The 18,834-nt window shown below is 41.4% G+C and overlaps 1 protein-coding gene across 1 annotated transcript in view; it reads right to left on the bottom strand.

Annotated features, from left to right (window-relative positions):
- Window positions 1-16,236, bottom strand: part of LOC145405765 (uncharacterized) — a 2,040,591-nt gene extending 2,024,355 nt beyond the window's left edge. Inside the window, exon 1 of the mRNA XM_080276996.1 lies at window positions 16,134-16,236. Within this exon, the coding sequence (XP_080133122.1) occupies window positions 16,134-16,161 (28 nt within the window). The 5' untranslated portion in view covers window positions 16,162-16,236. The remainder of the gene's footprint in view (window positions 1-16,133) is intronic.
- Between the last annotated feature and the right edge of the window lie 2,598 nt (window positions 16,237-18,834).

Below are 18,834 nucleotides of genomic sequence, written 5' to 3'. Positions count from 1 at the left end.
GGAGGAAAGTAGTATCAAGGGGTAGAGTTTCACCACGATAACCTCCTGTGACAGCAGAAGACAGTTACAGTGACACATTCCATGGATTTCATGTCTCTGTTGGTGCCAGCTCATTGGACACGAGCCTCCCAAGTACATCTAGGCAACATTCACTTTCTCTTGTTGCTAGTCCTGGTACTGATGATCTTTCAGGTGATTCAGATAACGAAATAGCAGAAGAAGATAATGATGGCCTTGTCCCAGTGTCAGATGAGAGTGATGAAAGTGGCGATGAGCGTGACGATGATGTTGGTGAAGCCTCTACAGGTACTAGTGTGAGACCTACCGCAGGTGGAGCAGGACGAATGATGCCTCAAGTAACGTGGGTGGATGGTAGTAATTATGTCTCCTGTGACTATAACTTTGATGATAGTAACAGTGGTGTTACCAGTGCTGCTATTGTTGATGCTGACAGCAGTGAGATTTTTCCCATCTATTTAATGATGATTCTATGATTGACTGGATTGTTTGAGAGACCAACAGGTATTATCAGTACAGGATGCAGGGACAAGTTTTATTGCCACATTCAAAGATGCGTAGGTGTCAGAACACTACAGGAAGAGAATTATACTCATTCATGGCCCTCACAGTGCTAATGCCACTTATTTATTGAGGGACTGTTGAAATAATGATCCTCTGATATACACCTCTATATTCCCTTAGTACCTGACAAGAGACTGTTACCAGTTGTTACTTAGATTTTTGCATTTCAAAGACAATGCAAACCCTGTGAATGAGGATTGACTTTGGAAAATTCGTCCTGTGATTGAGCAGTTGATTGATAAGATTTAGAGATATTTCAAGCCCTATCATAAACTTGTAATTGATGAGTCACTAATGCTTTTCAAAGGAAGACTCATATTCAAGCAGTACATACCCTCCAAGTGCCACCGTTTCAGAGTAAATTTGTTTTTCACTGTGACTGCAAAACTGGTACAATATTAGATAGTCCTATGATAGTGTGTAGTGGTAGTAATGTTGATGTACAAGCCACTGATCCCCTTGGGTTCTCAGGGGCAGTTGTCAAGAAAATGATGGCACCATATCTCAATAAGGGCCATATACTTTTACCGACAACTGGAACACCAGCTCCATGCTTTCTCATTATCTCCACAACCATGGGACTGGGTCATGCGGAACAGTGCGGCGTAACCGTAAGCATGTGCCCAAGTTTGGGGGTCTTGAAAGGTGTGGCATATGTCAGTTATTGCAGAGTGCACCACTGCTGTCAGTGCGATGGACTGAAAAGAGGGAAGTGCGTATGCTTTCCACCATAAATCACGGCACCATGGTGGACACAGGCAAAGTTGATCATTGCACAAACGAGCGTATCATGAAACCTGATTGCATAGTTGACTACACCAAGAACATGAGACTTTTAGACAAATCTGATGCACAAATTGGAGCAGTGGAATGCATACGCCGTTCAGTCAAATGGTACAAGAAACTTTTCATTCATTTAGTTGATGTCTCAGTACTGGATGCATTTGATCTGAACAAAGTCGTTAACAAAAAATCACTCAGGTTATTTACAATGAAGGTGATTAGGCAGCTGCTGGCCAGATATGGTGCTGCTGTGACCAAGAGTTCCACAGGGCTCCGGTTGGCAGTAGCTACAGACCGATTGCAGGCAAAGGATTATATACTACCGTATTACATTCAGCAGCTGCCACCCACAGGGACACTAGCTGTGGGTCAGAGGTTGTGACACTTGTGCCTGCATAGTGTGAGGAAACCTAAGCAGAAGAGGAAGGTGAGCACATGGTACAAGGAATGTGGGGTAGCCGTATGTTTGGAATGCTTCAAGGACTTCCACACCAGTGCAAAACTCTGAACTGTGACCCTGTAAAGTAGCATATTGTAAATGGCTGTGTGTATAACATATATAAAATTATTGCATTAGAAACCAGTTTAAAATAAATGAATAGCTTGATCTCAGTCAGTGCTATAAAAAAGTATGTATGTTGTGAATGTTACCCACTGCAAGTTCTGAGTATAGTGAATATCTTTGAAAGTGAATGTGAATTCTTTGAAAAGACTGTAAATACAAGAAAGAATAAAAGAAATTAGAAATCTGTGTAAAATTGTAAAAATGTCCTGCCTGAAATGTGATACTGTAACAGTACCCATGATTTGCATACCGGTATTTACAAATACCCATAATACCTACTGAAATATCAAAATTTAGTGAAAGTGTTTGAAAATGGTTGTAAATATAATACAGAGTGAAAGAAATAATGAAAAGAATATGTAAAAAGTGTGTGGATAGTCATAATTTGCATATAGGAAAGTTTTACGCAGTTCCAAAGCTCACCTCTTCTCAGCCGTCTCCTCACATCATCAACACCTGTTCCTTGTACACTGAGTGAGTACACAATTTTTATTTATTTTTTATTTATTTACATCATATTTGAACATTGTTAAGGACAAAAACCATTAAAAAAAAAAAAAAACTGAAATACTAAATATTTTGCCTTCCAGCGCATGGGTGCGGAAAATCAGTTGCCTCCTTTTTTTTTATTTTTTTATTTTTTTTATGTGTCCGACTCTGGTCATAGGCTTCACAGCCTGCTATCAAGGCCCAGCAGTCCTCCTACATACCATACACCTCTACATGTCACCTTTAGAGTTATAGCTACATGTATTATTTTTTACTGTGTATATTTCAGTTTCAAAGCACCAGCATTAAACACGATAGTACCGGTAGTGACTTAGCCACCTTCCACACATGACAAACCACACACCTCCAAAGTAAATGTGGCATAAAAACAATGCATTTTATCAGGATTAACTCTTTTATTCTCTTCATCTTCATTCTGACTCTGTTTACCAAATTATCATGAAATGGAGAGAACCCGAGCACGGCCCTTTCATCTCACTGAGGCATAGATTAGAAAAGAAAGAGAGAGACAATGCTATTTGTAACACCAGTTTTGGGTGGCGAGGTTGCCAGTCACCTATCCACCAGTACAAAAACAGCAGGTGCTTCAGCCCGAACCACCGATACTTTTAGTCGCCCTTTAAAAATCACATAGGGTACACGTGAAGTACTGTTTTATTTTTTCTAATCCCCAAGGATTAGATACTTTTACATCCCTAAGTACTTTTTTCCCCCCCCTGTTACGGGGATCCTTTACCATTCCTCATTTAATCACCTTAGACCAATTGAAAAATCTATCTATCTATCTATCTATAGCCCGACGCCCTAATCCCGCAAAGGGTGGCCGCAGACAAAACGCCTCCAAGTCACTCTGTCACCCACCATTTGACTCCCCTCCCCCAACTCACCCCCTCCCTCATATACCTCTCAACTCCATCCCTCCACCTCATCCTCGGTCTACCCCTCCCTCTCCCTCCCTCCACCTCACCCACATACACCCTCTTAGTCAGTCTTTCACTCTCCATCCTCTCCACATGTCCAAACCACCTCAGTGTATTTCTCCTAATCTTTTCAACCACATCCACATCTACCCCACAACGTTCCTTCACTTCTTCATTCGTCAACCTGTCCCTCCATGTCACTCCACATGCTCCTCTCAAGTAACTCATTTCCACTGCTCTCACTCTTGACTTGTTCCCCTCTTGCAAGGTCCACGCCTCGCTTCCATACGTCAGGGTAGGGATCACAATACCATCATGCTACAACTAGCTGTTAACACCTGCATTCACAGCACCTCCTCATATTAGTCAAGATAATCAGTAGTTGCCCGTAATCGGCGCCAGAGGATTCTCTTCAGGAAGATGTACCGTATTACTAGTTGGAGACGATAGAACCTCAGACCTTTTTTAAAAACCCAGGGTCTGCGAGAGCAAGTGGAGGACCAAAACAGAGACCGAGAACGAAACCAAGACTGAGAGACCAAGTGCGTGTGTAGCTAAACGTGGGTTGGAATAACGTAGACTTCATTAACGGAAATTGATCACAATACCCGACCTCCGGAGTCTCTAGTATTTACGGCACGTTACTAAATATCGAAAAAGTATTAGGTGAGGCTCCTAGATTCGTGTTTATTCTTCGTGGATCAGACAGGCCCCCGGTTGGTGTTCCAGGAGGCTTCAAGAACAGCTTGCAAACACGCAGACGAGGGATCAATACCTTCTAATTTGACCTTTTTAATGAAGGAATCGCATGCCACTGTCCTAGTAAACACAGATAAATGCCGTTAGATGAGGATGCAGTGGGGAATTGTGAAGAGTCGTGGTGCTGGGATTAAAATATGATGTCACGATACGAGCACGTTATCTTCACTTCATTCCTACTCTATCCTCATAATTTATTTTAACATAGGGTAGACTTTTTCGAACTGGAAGTGTTAGATACAACCTGCATTTATTCACTTATTACCAGAGAACTATTGTGACTTCAAGATCATCGTTTAGTGATAGCAAGAATTGGACAAAATGATGTCAACCGGCTGGAAGAGTTAAACGATAATGATAACAGGTCATGAGGTATGAGAAGTCAGAGTTATGATGTCAGATATAGTGAAGGATGGCAAGAAATTTTTCCAAAGGGCCCTGATAAGAGGAGGTTTTACGCGTTTAATGAAGAGGAAAATATGCCGGGCGAGAAAGTGGAGCGCGGTGAAGTAGAGGAGCGAAAGACTTGACTGAAGTATGCGAAAATTGCGGAGAGGCATGCTGGGAGAATATGTAAATAAGAGGGGGGAAAGTTGGGCGAGATGAGGGAGCAGAGGGCTGCGGCGAGGCGAGATAGGAGTGTGAGGATGAAGCAAAAATTTAACTACTCTGGGATAAGAAAAGCTATCTCATGGCATACAGTACAGAGGAAAATGCACGGGAAAACTGAAATTGAACATAAACCAGACAGGGGAGAATGATGAAGAATGGAGGTGATGTTTCTCCGTCATAGGTTATTCAGTCAAAGTAAACGATAATATTCAAGATCCAGGTAAACTGGGTTAGGAAAAGTGACGTCATACCTTGTAGAAAGAGGACTATACGCTGGAGACAAAGCGAAGAGAATATTTTTACCAGAGACAAAACAAGGAGGAATAATGTACTACGTTGTAACGAAGATGAAGTGAAAATTTAACAACACGGGGTGCTAAAAATGACCGTAAACCATAACATACAAAGAGAGAGTGAAAAATGAAACACACACGGGAAGAAACAGACCACACACACAAAAGGGGGGGAGGAGGAGACCGATGAATTGAGCATGATGTGAATATTCAGCTGCACTGGGTTAGGGGAAAAGTCGTCACATCATGCAGGAGGAAAGGGGCGGGACAATTCATGGGAAACTTTAGATTAGGAACAGCACCTCTGGGGGAAACAATGACGTTGTTCCACCATAAGGAATTGAAAGCTAATGAAAATACTGGAAATCATCTGCAGCGGAGTAGGGAGAGTGACCTTAGGGGGACTTACCTTGCACCACACAGAAGAGGAAAATGGGCTGAGGCAATGCTTGGGGAAATTTAGACTAGACATAAACAAACGAGACATGGGACGCTTCAGAAACAAAGAAAGTAGTTTTGTAGAGGAAATTCCGTTAATTCTGTCAGTCCAAGAACGCCATTTTTGCCTTACTCTTGATGCCACCAAACGATTTTATACAGCGTGGGAGATCATCCGAGTAGTGAAGGTGTTTCTGAAAACTATTGTGTCCTCAATAATTATTTAGCGACGTGAATATAATCATATGAAAGTAGGAGCAAGATGAAAAGACGTCATCGCATTGAACAAGTTAAAGGTTAATTTAAATATCCAATAACCACCAATAATCACAATGCCAAATAAATGCAAATGCCATAGGAAAACGACTAGAGAGCCCCGCACATGGTCCTCAGACAGTGCGAAGCCGTATTATTAGCCCGGCTTAATTCAGTTATCCCACCCCACCTCTCACACTAACACTTCTCTGGCTTCACTCAGTCTAATCATACATTATTGGATTGCCGTCGTGCCACTTTGTCCTCCCCCTGCACACGTTACTGCTAAAGGTACCGTATTCATTAAGTATAAGAATAACTTTTACTATCACCCGGAACTACCGAAGTTATGAAAAGTCACTCACTTCATTAACGTGTGTGTGTGTGTGTGTGTGTGTGTGTGTGTGTGTGTGTGTGTGTGTGTGTGTGTGTGTGTGTGTGTGTGTGTGTGTGCGTGTGCGTGCGAGCGTGCGTGCGTGCGCGCGCGCGGGCGGGCGCGGGCGTGCTAGCGTGAGAGAGAGAGAGAGAGAATGATGAGTACTACGTCTCCCCTTCAGATTAACCATATTATTCACGCTGATGATTTAATTTTAATTCCAGATATGACGTTCTTCGATCAGTCCTTACATCGCTTCCTTCCCATCTTCACACGGCACCATGCATAGGTAACGTTCCCGTCAATAATTTCTTTACTTTTCTAGTTTGTTAGCTAATAAACAGAGGTTGTGTTATGCTGACTGATTTTGCTGGATCTCATTTCGTTTTGTCATGGGAGTGAGATGATGAGGATGATGTTGAAGAAGCTACTGAAGACATCTGTAAAAAGAAAGCAATGGCCATAACTGTACAATGTCCAGGGAATGAATGGGTTAATAATGCTTAGGAAGTAATGATCACAAACGTATTGATTAATGGAAGATAGAATTACGATGAAAATGGTATAATGGAACTACTAACCACATTTATGGGAGGTTTCACAGGTACAGTAAAAAAGCAGGGTTCATTTGCCTCTCTTGCCACTATTTCATCGCTGGATTCACAGACGTTTCATTGAGAGATAGTGAACAGAGTTGCCTGTAAGAATTCATTTGTGGATGATAATATGCACCTTTGTCCACAACGTCTCATTAAAAAATCTATGAATCCAGCACTGAGTATGAGGCAGAAGGCGGAAGGACTTTTGTGTGTCTGTACCAAGTGATGTAAAGAAACTATTGACCGCAACTGAACTAGGTGTGAGGAGGGACAGGGTATTGGTTAAAAAAAAAAAAAAAAAAAAAAAAAAAAAAAATAGACCGCAGCTGTGCAAGGGTCTGTCAATGAGCAGGGTAAGGGTAAGGCTACGGCCAGCCAACGCGCCCCAGATGCCGATACCAGCGCCACAAAACATCCCTTTATTCCAGGCGACCAGACTCCCCTGATGGTGGTGTAAAGTAGTCAGCGGGTGGTGTGACGTCAGTGCCAGGCCGCTGAGATGATCTGGTGAGAGAGAACCCGGTGTGAAAAGATCTGGTGCGAAAGGATCTGGTGAAAGAGCATCTGCTGCGAGTGGATTTGGGTTGAGGAAACGATGTGAGAGAATTATATGTGGGAGGAGTTAATGTTAGAGGGTCAGGTGTATAAGGTATTGGTAAAAGGTGAACTGGAGTGAAGGATCTAGACAAGTATTACGGCTGAAAGATCTGGTACGAGAAGATCTGGTATGGGAGGATTTTGTGTGCTGGTATATGCAGCGACAATACCGTCATGTAGGAATTTAACAGTTAGAACGTCTGGTGTGAGAGGATCTAGGCTGAGAAGACAGTAACATCATGAAAATATCTAATGTGGGAGAATCAGGTGTAAAAAGATCTGGTGTGAGAGGACTTGGTGTGAAAGAATCTGGTGTATGTTGTGTGAGAGGATCTGGTGTATTATGTGTGGGAGGATCTTGTGTGAGAGAATCATGTGTGAGAGGGTCTGGTGTGAGGAAATATGGTGTGAGAGAATGTTATGCGAGAGGATCTGGTGTGAGAGGATTTCGTATGAGGATCTGATGTGAGTTAACCTGGTGTGAGAGGATCTGATGTGAGTAAACCTGGCACGATAGGATCTGGTGTAAGAAGATCTGGTGTGGGAGGAAGTGTGCAATGATGTGATTCGAGAAGATCTGACGTGAAAGGAACTGGTGTGAGATGATCTAGTGTCAAAAGATGTAGTGTGTGAGGATCTAGTGTGAAAGGATTTGGTGTGAGAGAATTAGGTTTTAGAGTATCTGGTGTGAGAGAGTATGCTGTGAGAGGATCTGGTGTGGGAGGATGTCGTGTGAGAGGGTATGATGAGAGGATTTGTGAGAGAGGGTCATTTCTGAGAGAGACTAGGGTGAGAGAGTCTGGTAGGAGAAGATCTGCTGTGAGAGGATCTTTTATGGGAACTAGAGTGGCGTGAAAAGATCTAGTGACATAATCAAGTGTGAGAAGATCTGGACTGAGAGGATCTAGACTGAAAGACTTTGATGTGAAAGAATCTGGCGTGAGGGAGTTCTGAGGGAGAGGATCATGCGAGTATTGAGACGCTTATTTGTGCAGTGGATCTGGTGTGAGAGATTTTGTGGCGAGGAAACTTTTCAGTTGCAATGAATAAGAGGAATTTGTGGGATGTGGGATGTATAGGCGGTATTTGGTATTCCGAAAGGGGGGCAGAGGAAGAGGAATAAAGGGATCTCGGGTAACATGAAGAAGGGCCAAAATTAAATGGAAAATCAAATCCCTGAATGCACTGTGTATGGATGCCAGTAAAAACAAAAAGTGATAGAAGATTCGGCACGTGTGGACCGAAAGTGAGGAAGGGTTCAGCACGTAAGCCAGGGATTATCAGGTGAGCGAAGGTTCAGCATATGAAGGCCGAGCACGTGATAGAGGGCTTAGGAAGTGAAGGAGTGAAGGAGGGTTCAGCATGTGAAGAAGGGTTTACTATGTGAGGTAGGGTTCAGCACATGATGGAGGGTTTAGCACGGGAAGGGGAGTTCAGCATATCAGGGCTAAGCATGTGATGGAGGATTCAGGAAGTGAAGGAATGAAGGAGGATCCAGGATGTGAAGGAGGGTTTCGTATGTGAGGTTGGGTTCAGTATATAATTATGGATTGAGTTCAGCATGTGAGGGAGGGTCCAGTACGGGGGAGAGGGTTCAGTACAGGAGAGAGGGTTCAGTACGTGAGGAGGAAGGGTTCAGCACGTGAGGATCCAGCTTGAGGGAGGATCAAATGACTGTGGAGGGGGGAAAGAAGGGGGGAGGAGGACGGTGAAGGCCAGATGGGGGACGGGGAGGCCACACCGCGTCACTGTGCTTCCTTCCTCACACACCACCACCAGTCTAGCTGCTTAACCCTTGTCTAACAGGATTTTTCTTTACTGGACAAAATCGTCTCGTGTAATCCTGAACAAATTCTTACGTACACAGTATCAACGTATTCATTAGCTTACTTGAGGTGTGTCTTTGGTTGCTAGGATTTGTACAGTTGGATATAAACGTCTAGTAATTGTCTGAATTACACACCCAAAATTACCAACAGCAGTGAATTAAGAGAGGTTAATTAACTGCCCATTTCAATAGGATGACTTTCTTTTCTTCGTCGAGCTGCCGCTGAATATTTTCCGGCTTAAGAGGTAACACTCGTACGGAAAGGATTGTAATGAATCTCCTCAAGCTCTTTTGTAAAGTGTTTTTTTTCATTAGATTCTTGATATATAGCCAGATTATAATACTTAACTAATGGTACTCTCATCGATGTGATGCAGGTAAGTTCTGCAACTAGTACTAAAAATATGAACTGTCCTGTTTTCAGTTGCTTAATAGTACTAAATAACTATGTGATTACGTCCAAGTATATTAGCCTATGTATAAAACTGATCATACCTGGTGCAGTGTGTCTCAATCTGTCTTTCCTTTAGCCTAAGACCTTCAACTGTTCAAATGTAATGTGTCCAAGCATCTCCAGCTGAACTGAAATTAATTTGTTCAGATTTGTTTATAAGGGCTATAATTTGCAGGTTTTCATCCTTTTGTTCCTTCTTTTTCCAGATAATATAGAGTTGACCGGTTTCCTAAAATCACAGCACAGTGAACTCGTGTGTTATCGTAATCATACTGTCCATCAGACTTAATTTTTGGATGTATCCCTTATGGGCAAATTGAGAGCATGATTAGAGAGGGGGAAAAAAAAAAAAAAAAAAAAAAAGCTCAGTTGCTCGAATCTCGACAATGACGCTAGGGAACATAAGGTAATCAGATCACTGAAAGAATAATATTACACTAACATCTACAAAAGCAAGCTCTCCCAAGTCTTAGTTATATGGTGACCTCATAAAGTTTAGACAGAGGTGGAGAGACTATGTTTATGATTAGTTTCCCGTTCAGTTGATACCTTACGCTCTCAAGATCATGAGTTATTCTCAGCCGAATAAAGTACATGCTATTAGCTGGAATAGAATGCAAGAGTTGCAAGAACCGTGACAGCATTAAGGAAATCACGTTTTTTAATTGTACCTATGTTGGATGCATTGCAAATGACTTAATTTATTGTCCACGTGTGCTGTGCTTCATAAAATATTCAACGATCTGGATCGGTCATCATCATGTCAGTATCATGTTTGAGCTCTCAGTTTCCTGTATCCTTTCTCTAGGGCTTGTGTCTGTCAACAGGTTTGAAATTTTTGCATGATCTGATATAAAGTCAAAGCTGTGTTCTCAGCTCTGCGAGGGCCTCCCTAACCCTCTCCTTCTGTTGTTTCTAAATCTGTTATCTTGCTTCCAAGTTGATTTAAAAAAATAATAAAAGCAGGCACTGAGCTTCTCCCGTTACCTTGACCTTTAGCCCTGCCGCAGTCGTGCTTCCTCTATTTTCTAATTACAGCCAACGCAAGACCACTTTGTGTAGCCTGAGTGTTAATATCGGTCGCGTCTTCTCTATTATTATACTACAGCTAACGCCAGTTGATTATATATAGCTGGTTTCATTGTTACTCCTTCTTAACATTTCAGTAATAGTCGTAGATGCTGAATAGAAGTGTGCTTAAAACTGGTATTTTATTTTCGAAGATGCCTCTTGATATACGACTAACGGAAGACAAGTCGGAATACAATAGACAGAATTGTGACAGCGCTTACGGTGTAAAATTAGGATCGAAGCCAGAGAAAATTTGCTGGTGATTTTTTCCCTGGATGTCGAGAAGTATACTTAAGTATAATTGACATGTTGAAAAACGTTTTTATACACTTATATAAAAAACAGTTTATACCACACGTTAAAGAAAACATGAATTATATACATGAATTTATGAGGAAATTTGATGACAAGTTAAAAAATCAAAAAATGTGAAGTTTACTTGGTCAAGTTATTTTCATGATTGGCCATGAAACAATAAATATTCCCACTTGATCAAAGTCAGATAATAAACCTACTGGTGTATATTTTCAAAAAGAATGTTACAATCTGACTTACAGAAACACTCAGGTGACCTTAATAGTTTACTTACTCTTTATGCTATCATCCCACATATTAAAGATCCAGTTGTCAAAACATTCACTAGAAAACAAGATTTTGTTTAGAAAAAAAACTAATTTTTCAGTTGCTAAGTTATATTGCACACGGTAATGTAGGACTTGTTAATCTTTAATGTTTGCAGAATACCATGCTAATGTTAACACTTGTTACCGTTGCTGTCCCACGCTCAGTGGACTGAAAAAGTTCGGTCGCTTAAGCCGGGCATTCCCTGAGATCATTTGCTGTGGTTACTTGTACTGTAAAGTTCGAGTATGTAATGAGAGTATCCCTCGTAGTGAGAAAGTGTGCTGTATTGTGTGTCTCTGCATTACAGTGAATGGAGATTTAATTATTAATTAACTGTATTATGTGTTTAGGCTGAAGCAGAAAATTGCGATGTTTACATTGTAGATTAGCAAGATTAACTCATGTTTCTCTGGGAAGGGCAGGTTCTGTGGTATGAATATCTAGAGGAGTTTAAGAGGGCTGCTGTTTGGATAAATGTTGTGTTTATGTTTGTACAGACATATTTGTGAAGTCTGGTGGTAGATGGTGGGGGGGGGGAGGATGTATTGAAGGCGTTGTACATAGATAAAATTTAAGTGAGCTGAAGAAATTTTTGGATTAAATATTACAGTTAAAATGATGAGAAAATAGTGTACTTTTACCATGAACACAGTTGGCCTCTCAGTAGCGGTTCTCGTGAAATATTTTAGTATTATCAATAGTAAGAAACATATCTCTCACTGACTTGTTTGATGTAACTATATCCGTAACCAGTTAACCAAATTGAGAAAAATAGTACTTTACTGAACAGAAATAAAGTCAAAGATGCTCTCTCTCTCTCTCTCTCTCTCTCTCTTTGCGTGCATGTGTGTGTGTGTGTGTGTGTGTGTGTGTGTGTGTGTGTGTGTGTGTATTTACCAAATTGGGTGGTAGGGTTCAAGAATAACCTAGGCCTATTGCGTTTGAACTCAGTAAGTCTCAAAATGTAAGGTCAGACGCAAACCTAGCAAAATCAGTTTCGACAGTCGTATCAGATTTTGACCACACTGTGAGGAAATACTGGGTATAAGACAAGAATGAGGTGATTCAATTTTGAGGACAGCCAATCAATAGTCAAGGTCATAAAATGTTAACTGGGACTCTTTGCATCCGCTTTTAACCACATCTGGCGATAGAGTTGTGCATCAGCCCAGGAGTGGACCTATTGTTTTTTATTAAGGTAGGTCAGGAGTCCAAGTCATATGTCGAGTTTAACTTAAATATTTTTTATTTCATATTTTCCAAACTCTGTGGATGGGTTGAAAAGACAAGAATTAAAGAATTTAGATTTAAGAACAATCTGTCAAAGGTCACGGTCACATGAAAGGTCAAAGGACAAAGTCATCTCAAATAGAACCGGTATTTATCTGATTTGCATTCTTGATGGAACAGGTAAGGGAGAGGCAAGAACGAAGTGATTCGATTCTGGGAACAATCAGTTAAAGGTCAGAGTCTCAGGGCAAGGTCATAGTTCCGTCCGTGTGTCTGTATGTGACCAAGAAACTGATTTAAAAAAAAAAAAAAATCTTATTTGGACCAAACTTGGTGGATAATCTGAGGATCGCTCAAGAGGTTGTAAATTTGTTTTTTGAGAACAATAGGTCACATGACAAGGTGAACTTGAACAGTTTGTATCCAGTGTGCACTAATCTTTGTGGCAGGTGCAGGTTAAAACATGGATAAAAAGATTCCATTTTGAGAACATTCAGTCAAAGGTCGGGGATGGAGGGAAAGGTCAGAGATTAAGGCAACTGTGCAAAGTCTCCTCAAACAGCATTTATCGATATGAACCTGACTTGGTTGAAGGGTTAAGTGTTATGCATAAATTAACTAAATCAGTTTTGTGAATAATCTGTCGAAGGTCAAGATCACGGGGTAAAGTAAAATATTTGATCCTGATCCTGGTTGCTGGGCGCGGGTGTTGCAGTTTCTGAGTGTTCTTCCTCGTCTTTCCTTTTTTTATTTTATTTATTTTTTTTTTGCTAATGTGCTGGAAGTCCAGTTTCGACTTCAGTAATGTATTGCTTATTAATTTATATAGTTGTCCAAAAGTGTTACTGAATAATGAGTTTACAAAAAGTCTTAGCACTGATGGTTGTGTGTGTGTGTGTGTGTGTGTGTGTGTGTGTGTGTGTGTGTGTGTGTGTGTGTGCGTGAGCGCTGCTTAGAGCTATTGCGTATATAGACTGTGGCCTAAAGTATGAGGACAACTTAAGCAGTGTTAGGTCTAGTCTGGAATGAAGAAAGTGAAAAATTCATTTCATTCGAAACAATCATACTGATTTGTGTAAATCAGTGGTCTAGTAAGTGTACTCATTGCAAGTGGTGTGCTGAGTATTAGATTTGGAGTGTTGTAAGGCCATTAAGTAGCCGGGATATTGGCACTTTAGATGGACTGCGTGTGCTGTGACCCAGAAAACACTAGCTTAACCATTTGAAGGCAGAAACAAACAGAGAAATAAGCCTTGCGGAGAGTTAACAATAAAAAGCGAGAACCAGTCCAGTTAGGCTACGTGAAAGCTTTAAGAAGATAGAAGTGTCCTTGCAACATAATGACGGAAAAAAGAAGAGCGTACTTGTGACCAGATGGCAGAAACACACACACACACACACACACACACACACACACACACACACACACACACACACACACACACACACACACACACACACACACACACACACACACACACACATTCAACCGTCGCTGCTGCTTCCTACAGACTACACATGATGCGCACACTCAGGAAATTAGGTGTCCCCGCACAGGACCTTACACGTCTGTACACTTAGTTCGTTCTTCCCAGGCTGAGCTACGTCCCTCCAGTCTGGTCCTCATCTCTTAACATTACACAACGAAGGACATTCGAAAAAGTTCAGAAGAGAATCATCTTCAGGTCGAACTTCACCGACTACAATGAAGCTCTCACTCAGCCGAACCTTTTGTCTATCGCAGACCTCCATGCTCACCAACTCAAACAGTTCGGGAAAAAAATTAGCCAGTGACCCACACCTGCTTCCCTCTGAGGCTCCCCGTCCCCACCGAGCTGCCCGTCACTACAACCTACTGGCACCCATCAGAGACAGAAAGGACAGTCATAAACACAGCACCATCCCAACAATATTTAACTTTCTTGATACCTAGCTTTTATATCTTTGTAATTATTTACCAGCTGATTACGTCCTACCTATTTCACTTTTAATTAGTTCGTTTCACACATACTTTTACTTCTCAGTACATTAATTTTCCATTTTAAATTGTATAAATTGCATTTCTGTTTATATTTTCAGCCTCTGGCTGCTTGTATGTATGAATAAGCCATTGGTTGTTTATTTATCACACACACACACACACACACACACACACACACACACACACACACACACACACACACACACACACACACACACACACACACACACACACACACACACACACACACACACACACACACACACACACACACACACACACACACACACACACACACACACACACACACACACACACACCTTCCGGTTGGTATGCCTGCGTGTAAAGTACGACAATGGGGAGCCTTCAAGGGAGATGTAAAGATGTTTGACGAGTTCCGCTGGGTCGCCTTGGTTTATGGACAATGAGAATAATATGAAGGGGAGGAGGGATAAGATGAGGTTGGGAGAAAAGAGGGGAAGGGAGGAATAAGTCTGAAAAATATGCCAGTGTAGAAAAGTTGACACGAACAAAGGGAAGGAGGGTGAATTACTGGAAGGAGAGGAAAGAATATTGAAATGAAGAAAGAAAGAGGAAAGGCACGGGATCTAAAGATGTTAAGAAGTAAAGGAACAGCAAAAGAAATTGTTATAAAAGACACGAAGCAAAATTCACTATATAGCTTGCATAATAGGCAAAAATGAAAAATGGTGCGTGTGTCGCAAACTGGAAAATATATACCGGTACATATCCTTGTACACCGAGAAAAAAACGCGTATGTTATATATATTGTGATTAAAGATGTGATGACACCTAATTTATCACTTCAGTCAGCGCCAAAGCGACTCTGTACTAGAATGGAAAGTAATACCAGAGAAAATCTATTGTTGAAATACGCTGGGAAAATATTTAACACCGGATGGCATATCCTAATGATGCTTAACCACGTAGCCGTTCGGAATATAACAGTGAAATAAAGAGAGAAAACACAGTAGTAATCAGAATAATAATATCTCCCACTTTGTTTCTCCGTAATCATCAGCCTCATTATCATTAGCATCATTCTGTTTCCATCATAACAGCGTGGGCGGAAAGGAGCCAGAAGCTGGAAAACAGACAGCACAGATGCATGAGAACCATCATTAAGAAAGCCCAGCGAAAATCACCCATACCCACAAAACTCATTACGGTCCAGTAATAACATTATTATAAAAGTGAATTAAATTTCCAATACTGACATGACCACAATATAATTTTACCACTTACTTGATTCCCAGTGCAATAACGGTGTCTATACTTACCCAACTATCATCATCACCATCACCATCCTAACATTTTCCTTACAGTTATTAATTGAGTGAGTTCCAGACAAAGGAAAAGGGAAAGAAAAAACACAAAAGCAGATCTTTCAAATTATCATAGTGCTCAGTGAATGTGATAGACACCTCCATTCAATGAATATTCAGGCTTTCGAAATTAAAATGCAGGGCCACTCCCACATTCTTTTCATTCGTGCTTTCGAGATACAAAACAGAGCTACACTACCAGTCACTCATCATCTATACCTCCGAATTGGAAAAAAAAAAATGGAATAACACCTACGTTCAATCATAAGCCTTTGAATAAAAACAAGTGTTATTAAAACTTGTCACTTACTTGATCCAACAGCCACCCGAGTCGTCATGGTGAAGATGTGAAGAGATGAAGGAGGTAGATTCCCAAGGTGGATTACACTGCCATTATTGCTAGCTTCAGAGCCACGGTACACTGATCATATTATTCACTTCGCTCACTCCTGCTACACTACGTGCTTATCAGATCATTATTTTCCAGTGGATCACTATCTATTAACGCTGTGGTTTAATGCTGACACAGATCCATTAAACTTATCACAAGAGCTTAATTTATCACAGGATGATTCAAAGGAAAATGAGAATTATTGCTGGGATAGATTTAATTACTTACATTTTTCACTTGAAGAGAAACATGTTGCTAGTCGAAACAAACCGAGTTCATAATAAAAGATGATTTAGTTACAAGAATCTCTCTGACCGGAGATTTAAGTACTCTTATTATTTAATAAGGGCATGAATAGGGGGGTTTTCAAGAATACTCCCCCAGTATCCCTGCTTGTCGTAAAAGGCGACTAAAAGGGTTGGCGGAGGGTTAGTGCCCCTCCCCGGAAAACAACTAACTAAAAAAACAAACAAGAAGCCTCGGACAAGGACTGACCAAACGTTGACGACCCAGGACCGGACAAAGGACTTGGTAATGTGTACATGGAATGTAAGAGGAGCGAATGATGAGGTGAAAGAGAGAGAGATTGTCCAGGTGCTTGAGGATGCGAAAGTGGATGTATGTGGAATAATTGAAACCAAATGGAGAGGAGAAAGTGTGAGAGAATGGGAGTATGGATGGGGTATATGTGCAGGAGTAGATGAGAATGAGAGGGCAAAGGAAGGAGTGTGTATAGTTGTGAGTAAAAGATGGAAGAAGAGCATAAGACAGTATGGATCAGTTGGGTCAAGGATTGTGTGGGTAAAGTTGAAAGTTGGAATACAAATGTGGGCGATTGTGTGTGTATGCGCCAACGCAAGATCGTGCTAGAAGAGTGAGAGAAGAGTTCTGGACAAATGTGGAAGTGTGCATGGAAAAGTTTGGAAGGAATGAGAAAGTGTTTTTGATCGGTGATATGAATGGTAAAGTTGGTAATGTGAAGGTGGATGGAATAGTTGGTGAGTGGGGTGTGCCTGCTGAGATAGATGAGAATGGGAGTGCGTTAGTGGACATCTGTGCTGGGAGGGGGTTGGTAATAGCCAATACCCTCTTCAGGCATAAAATGATCCACAGGTATACATGGCGAGTGATGAGAAGGGTGGGTGGTGAACTGAATGAAAGGAAGGCAATGATTGATTATGTGTGTGGATGAAAGGATGCGAAGATGTATATTGGATGCAAGAGTTTATAGAGGTTGGGGGAGTGGCCTTTCTGACCACTACTTGGTGGTGGCCAGAATTAGGATGCAAGTAAGATGGAGGAATAGAAGAAGGGAAAGACAAGAGGAAGGAGTAGTTGCAAGGAGAGTGGAAAGGTTACAAGAGGATGAGAAAAAGGCAGAGTATAAGAGAGAAGTGGAGGAACGATTGGGCAAATATGAATTGGAGCAGATGGGAGACGTGGAAGGTGTGTGTAAGATATTTACAGAAGAAATATGTGCAGCATGTGATGTGGTGTGTGGAAGGAAGAGAAGACGGAGGGGTGCAAGGAACAGCGTGGTGGACTGAAGAGGTGAAACAGGCTGTGGCACAAAGAAGAAAGCATACAATGAATGGATGAGAAATAGGGGCGTGGAAGAAGTTGAGAGGCAGAAGAGAGAGTTATATGTGGAAAGGAAGAGAGAGGTGAAAAGATTAGTAAGAGAGGGTAAGAAGAGAGTGGATGAGGAATTTGGAAGGAATTTGAGTGTAAAGTGGAGGGACTGTAAGAAAATGTTCTGGAGAGAAGTGAAAAGAGTAAGACAGGGTGGAAGTGAAGTTAGCAGGGGAGTGAAAGATAAACATGGTAGATTACTAGTGGAGAAGGGAGAAAAAGTGAGCAGATGGAGAGAACACTTTAAGGAATTGTTGAACGTAGAGGATGGAAGTAATGCGAGTATAAGTGGCTGGGGAATGGCTGGGAGAAGGAGGAGGTGAGAAGACAGGTAGAAATCAGTAGGATAGAGGTTGTGGAAGCAATGAAGAAAGTTAAATCGGGGAAAGCCCCAGGAATTGATGGAGTGTGTGGTGAGATGCTGAAGCATGGGAGAGATAGTAGTAGAATGGATGTGGAAGATGTGCAGATTGGCCTGGGAGGAAGGTAGAGTCCCGGAGGATTGGAAGTCAGGTATAATTATTCCCTTGTACAAAGGAAAAGGGGAAAAAGAAGTGTGTGGTAATCATAGGGGCATTTGTCTTCTTAGTATAATAGGAAAAGTGTATGGTAGGATACTTATAGACAGAGTTAGAGAAAGAACAGAGAAATTAGTTGGAGAAGAACAGGGAGGCTTTAGGAAGGGAAGAGGTTGTGTAGATCAGATATTCATTCTTAGATCTTTAGTGGAAAAGTTTCTAGAGAAGGGAAAGAAGTTGTATGCGGCTTTCATGGATTTGGAGAAAGCATATGACAGGGTGGATAGACAAGGATTGTGGAAAGTGTTAAGAATATATGGAGTAGATGGGAAGTTGTTGAATGCTGTGAAGAGTATGTATGATGGTGCTAAGGCTGCAGTGCGTGTGGATGGTGAACTAAGTGAATTTTTCTCTTTGAAAGTTGGTTTGAAACAGGGATGTGTCATGTCTCCATGGTTGTTCAATCTGTA

This window comes from Coenobita brevimanus, chromosome 68 (genome assembly GCF_032717465.1).
Source record: "Coenobita brevimanus isolate Jiangsu-jjx chromosome 68, ASM3271746v2, whole genome shotgun sequence".
Taxonomy (NCBI): Eukaryota; Metazoa; Arthropoda; class Malacostraca; order Decapoda; family Coenobitidae; genus Coenobita; species Coenobita brevimanus.
This window is presented reverse-complemented; position numbering and strand designations above follow the sequence as displayed.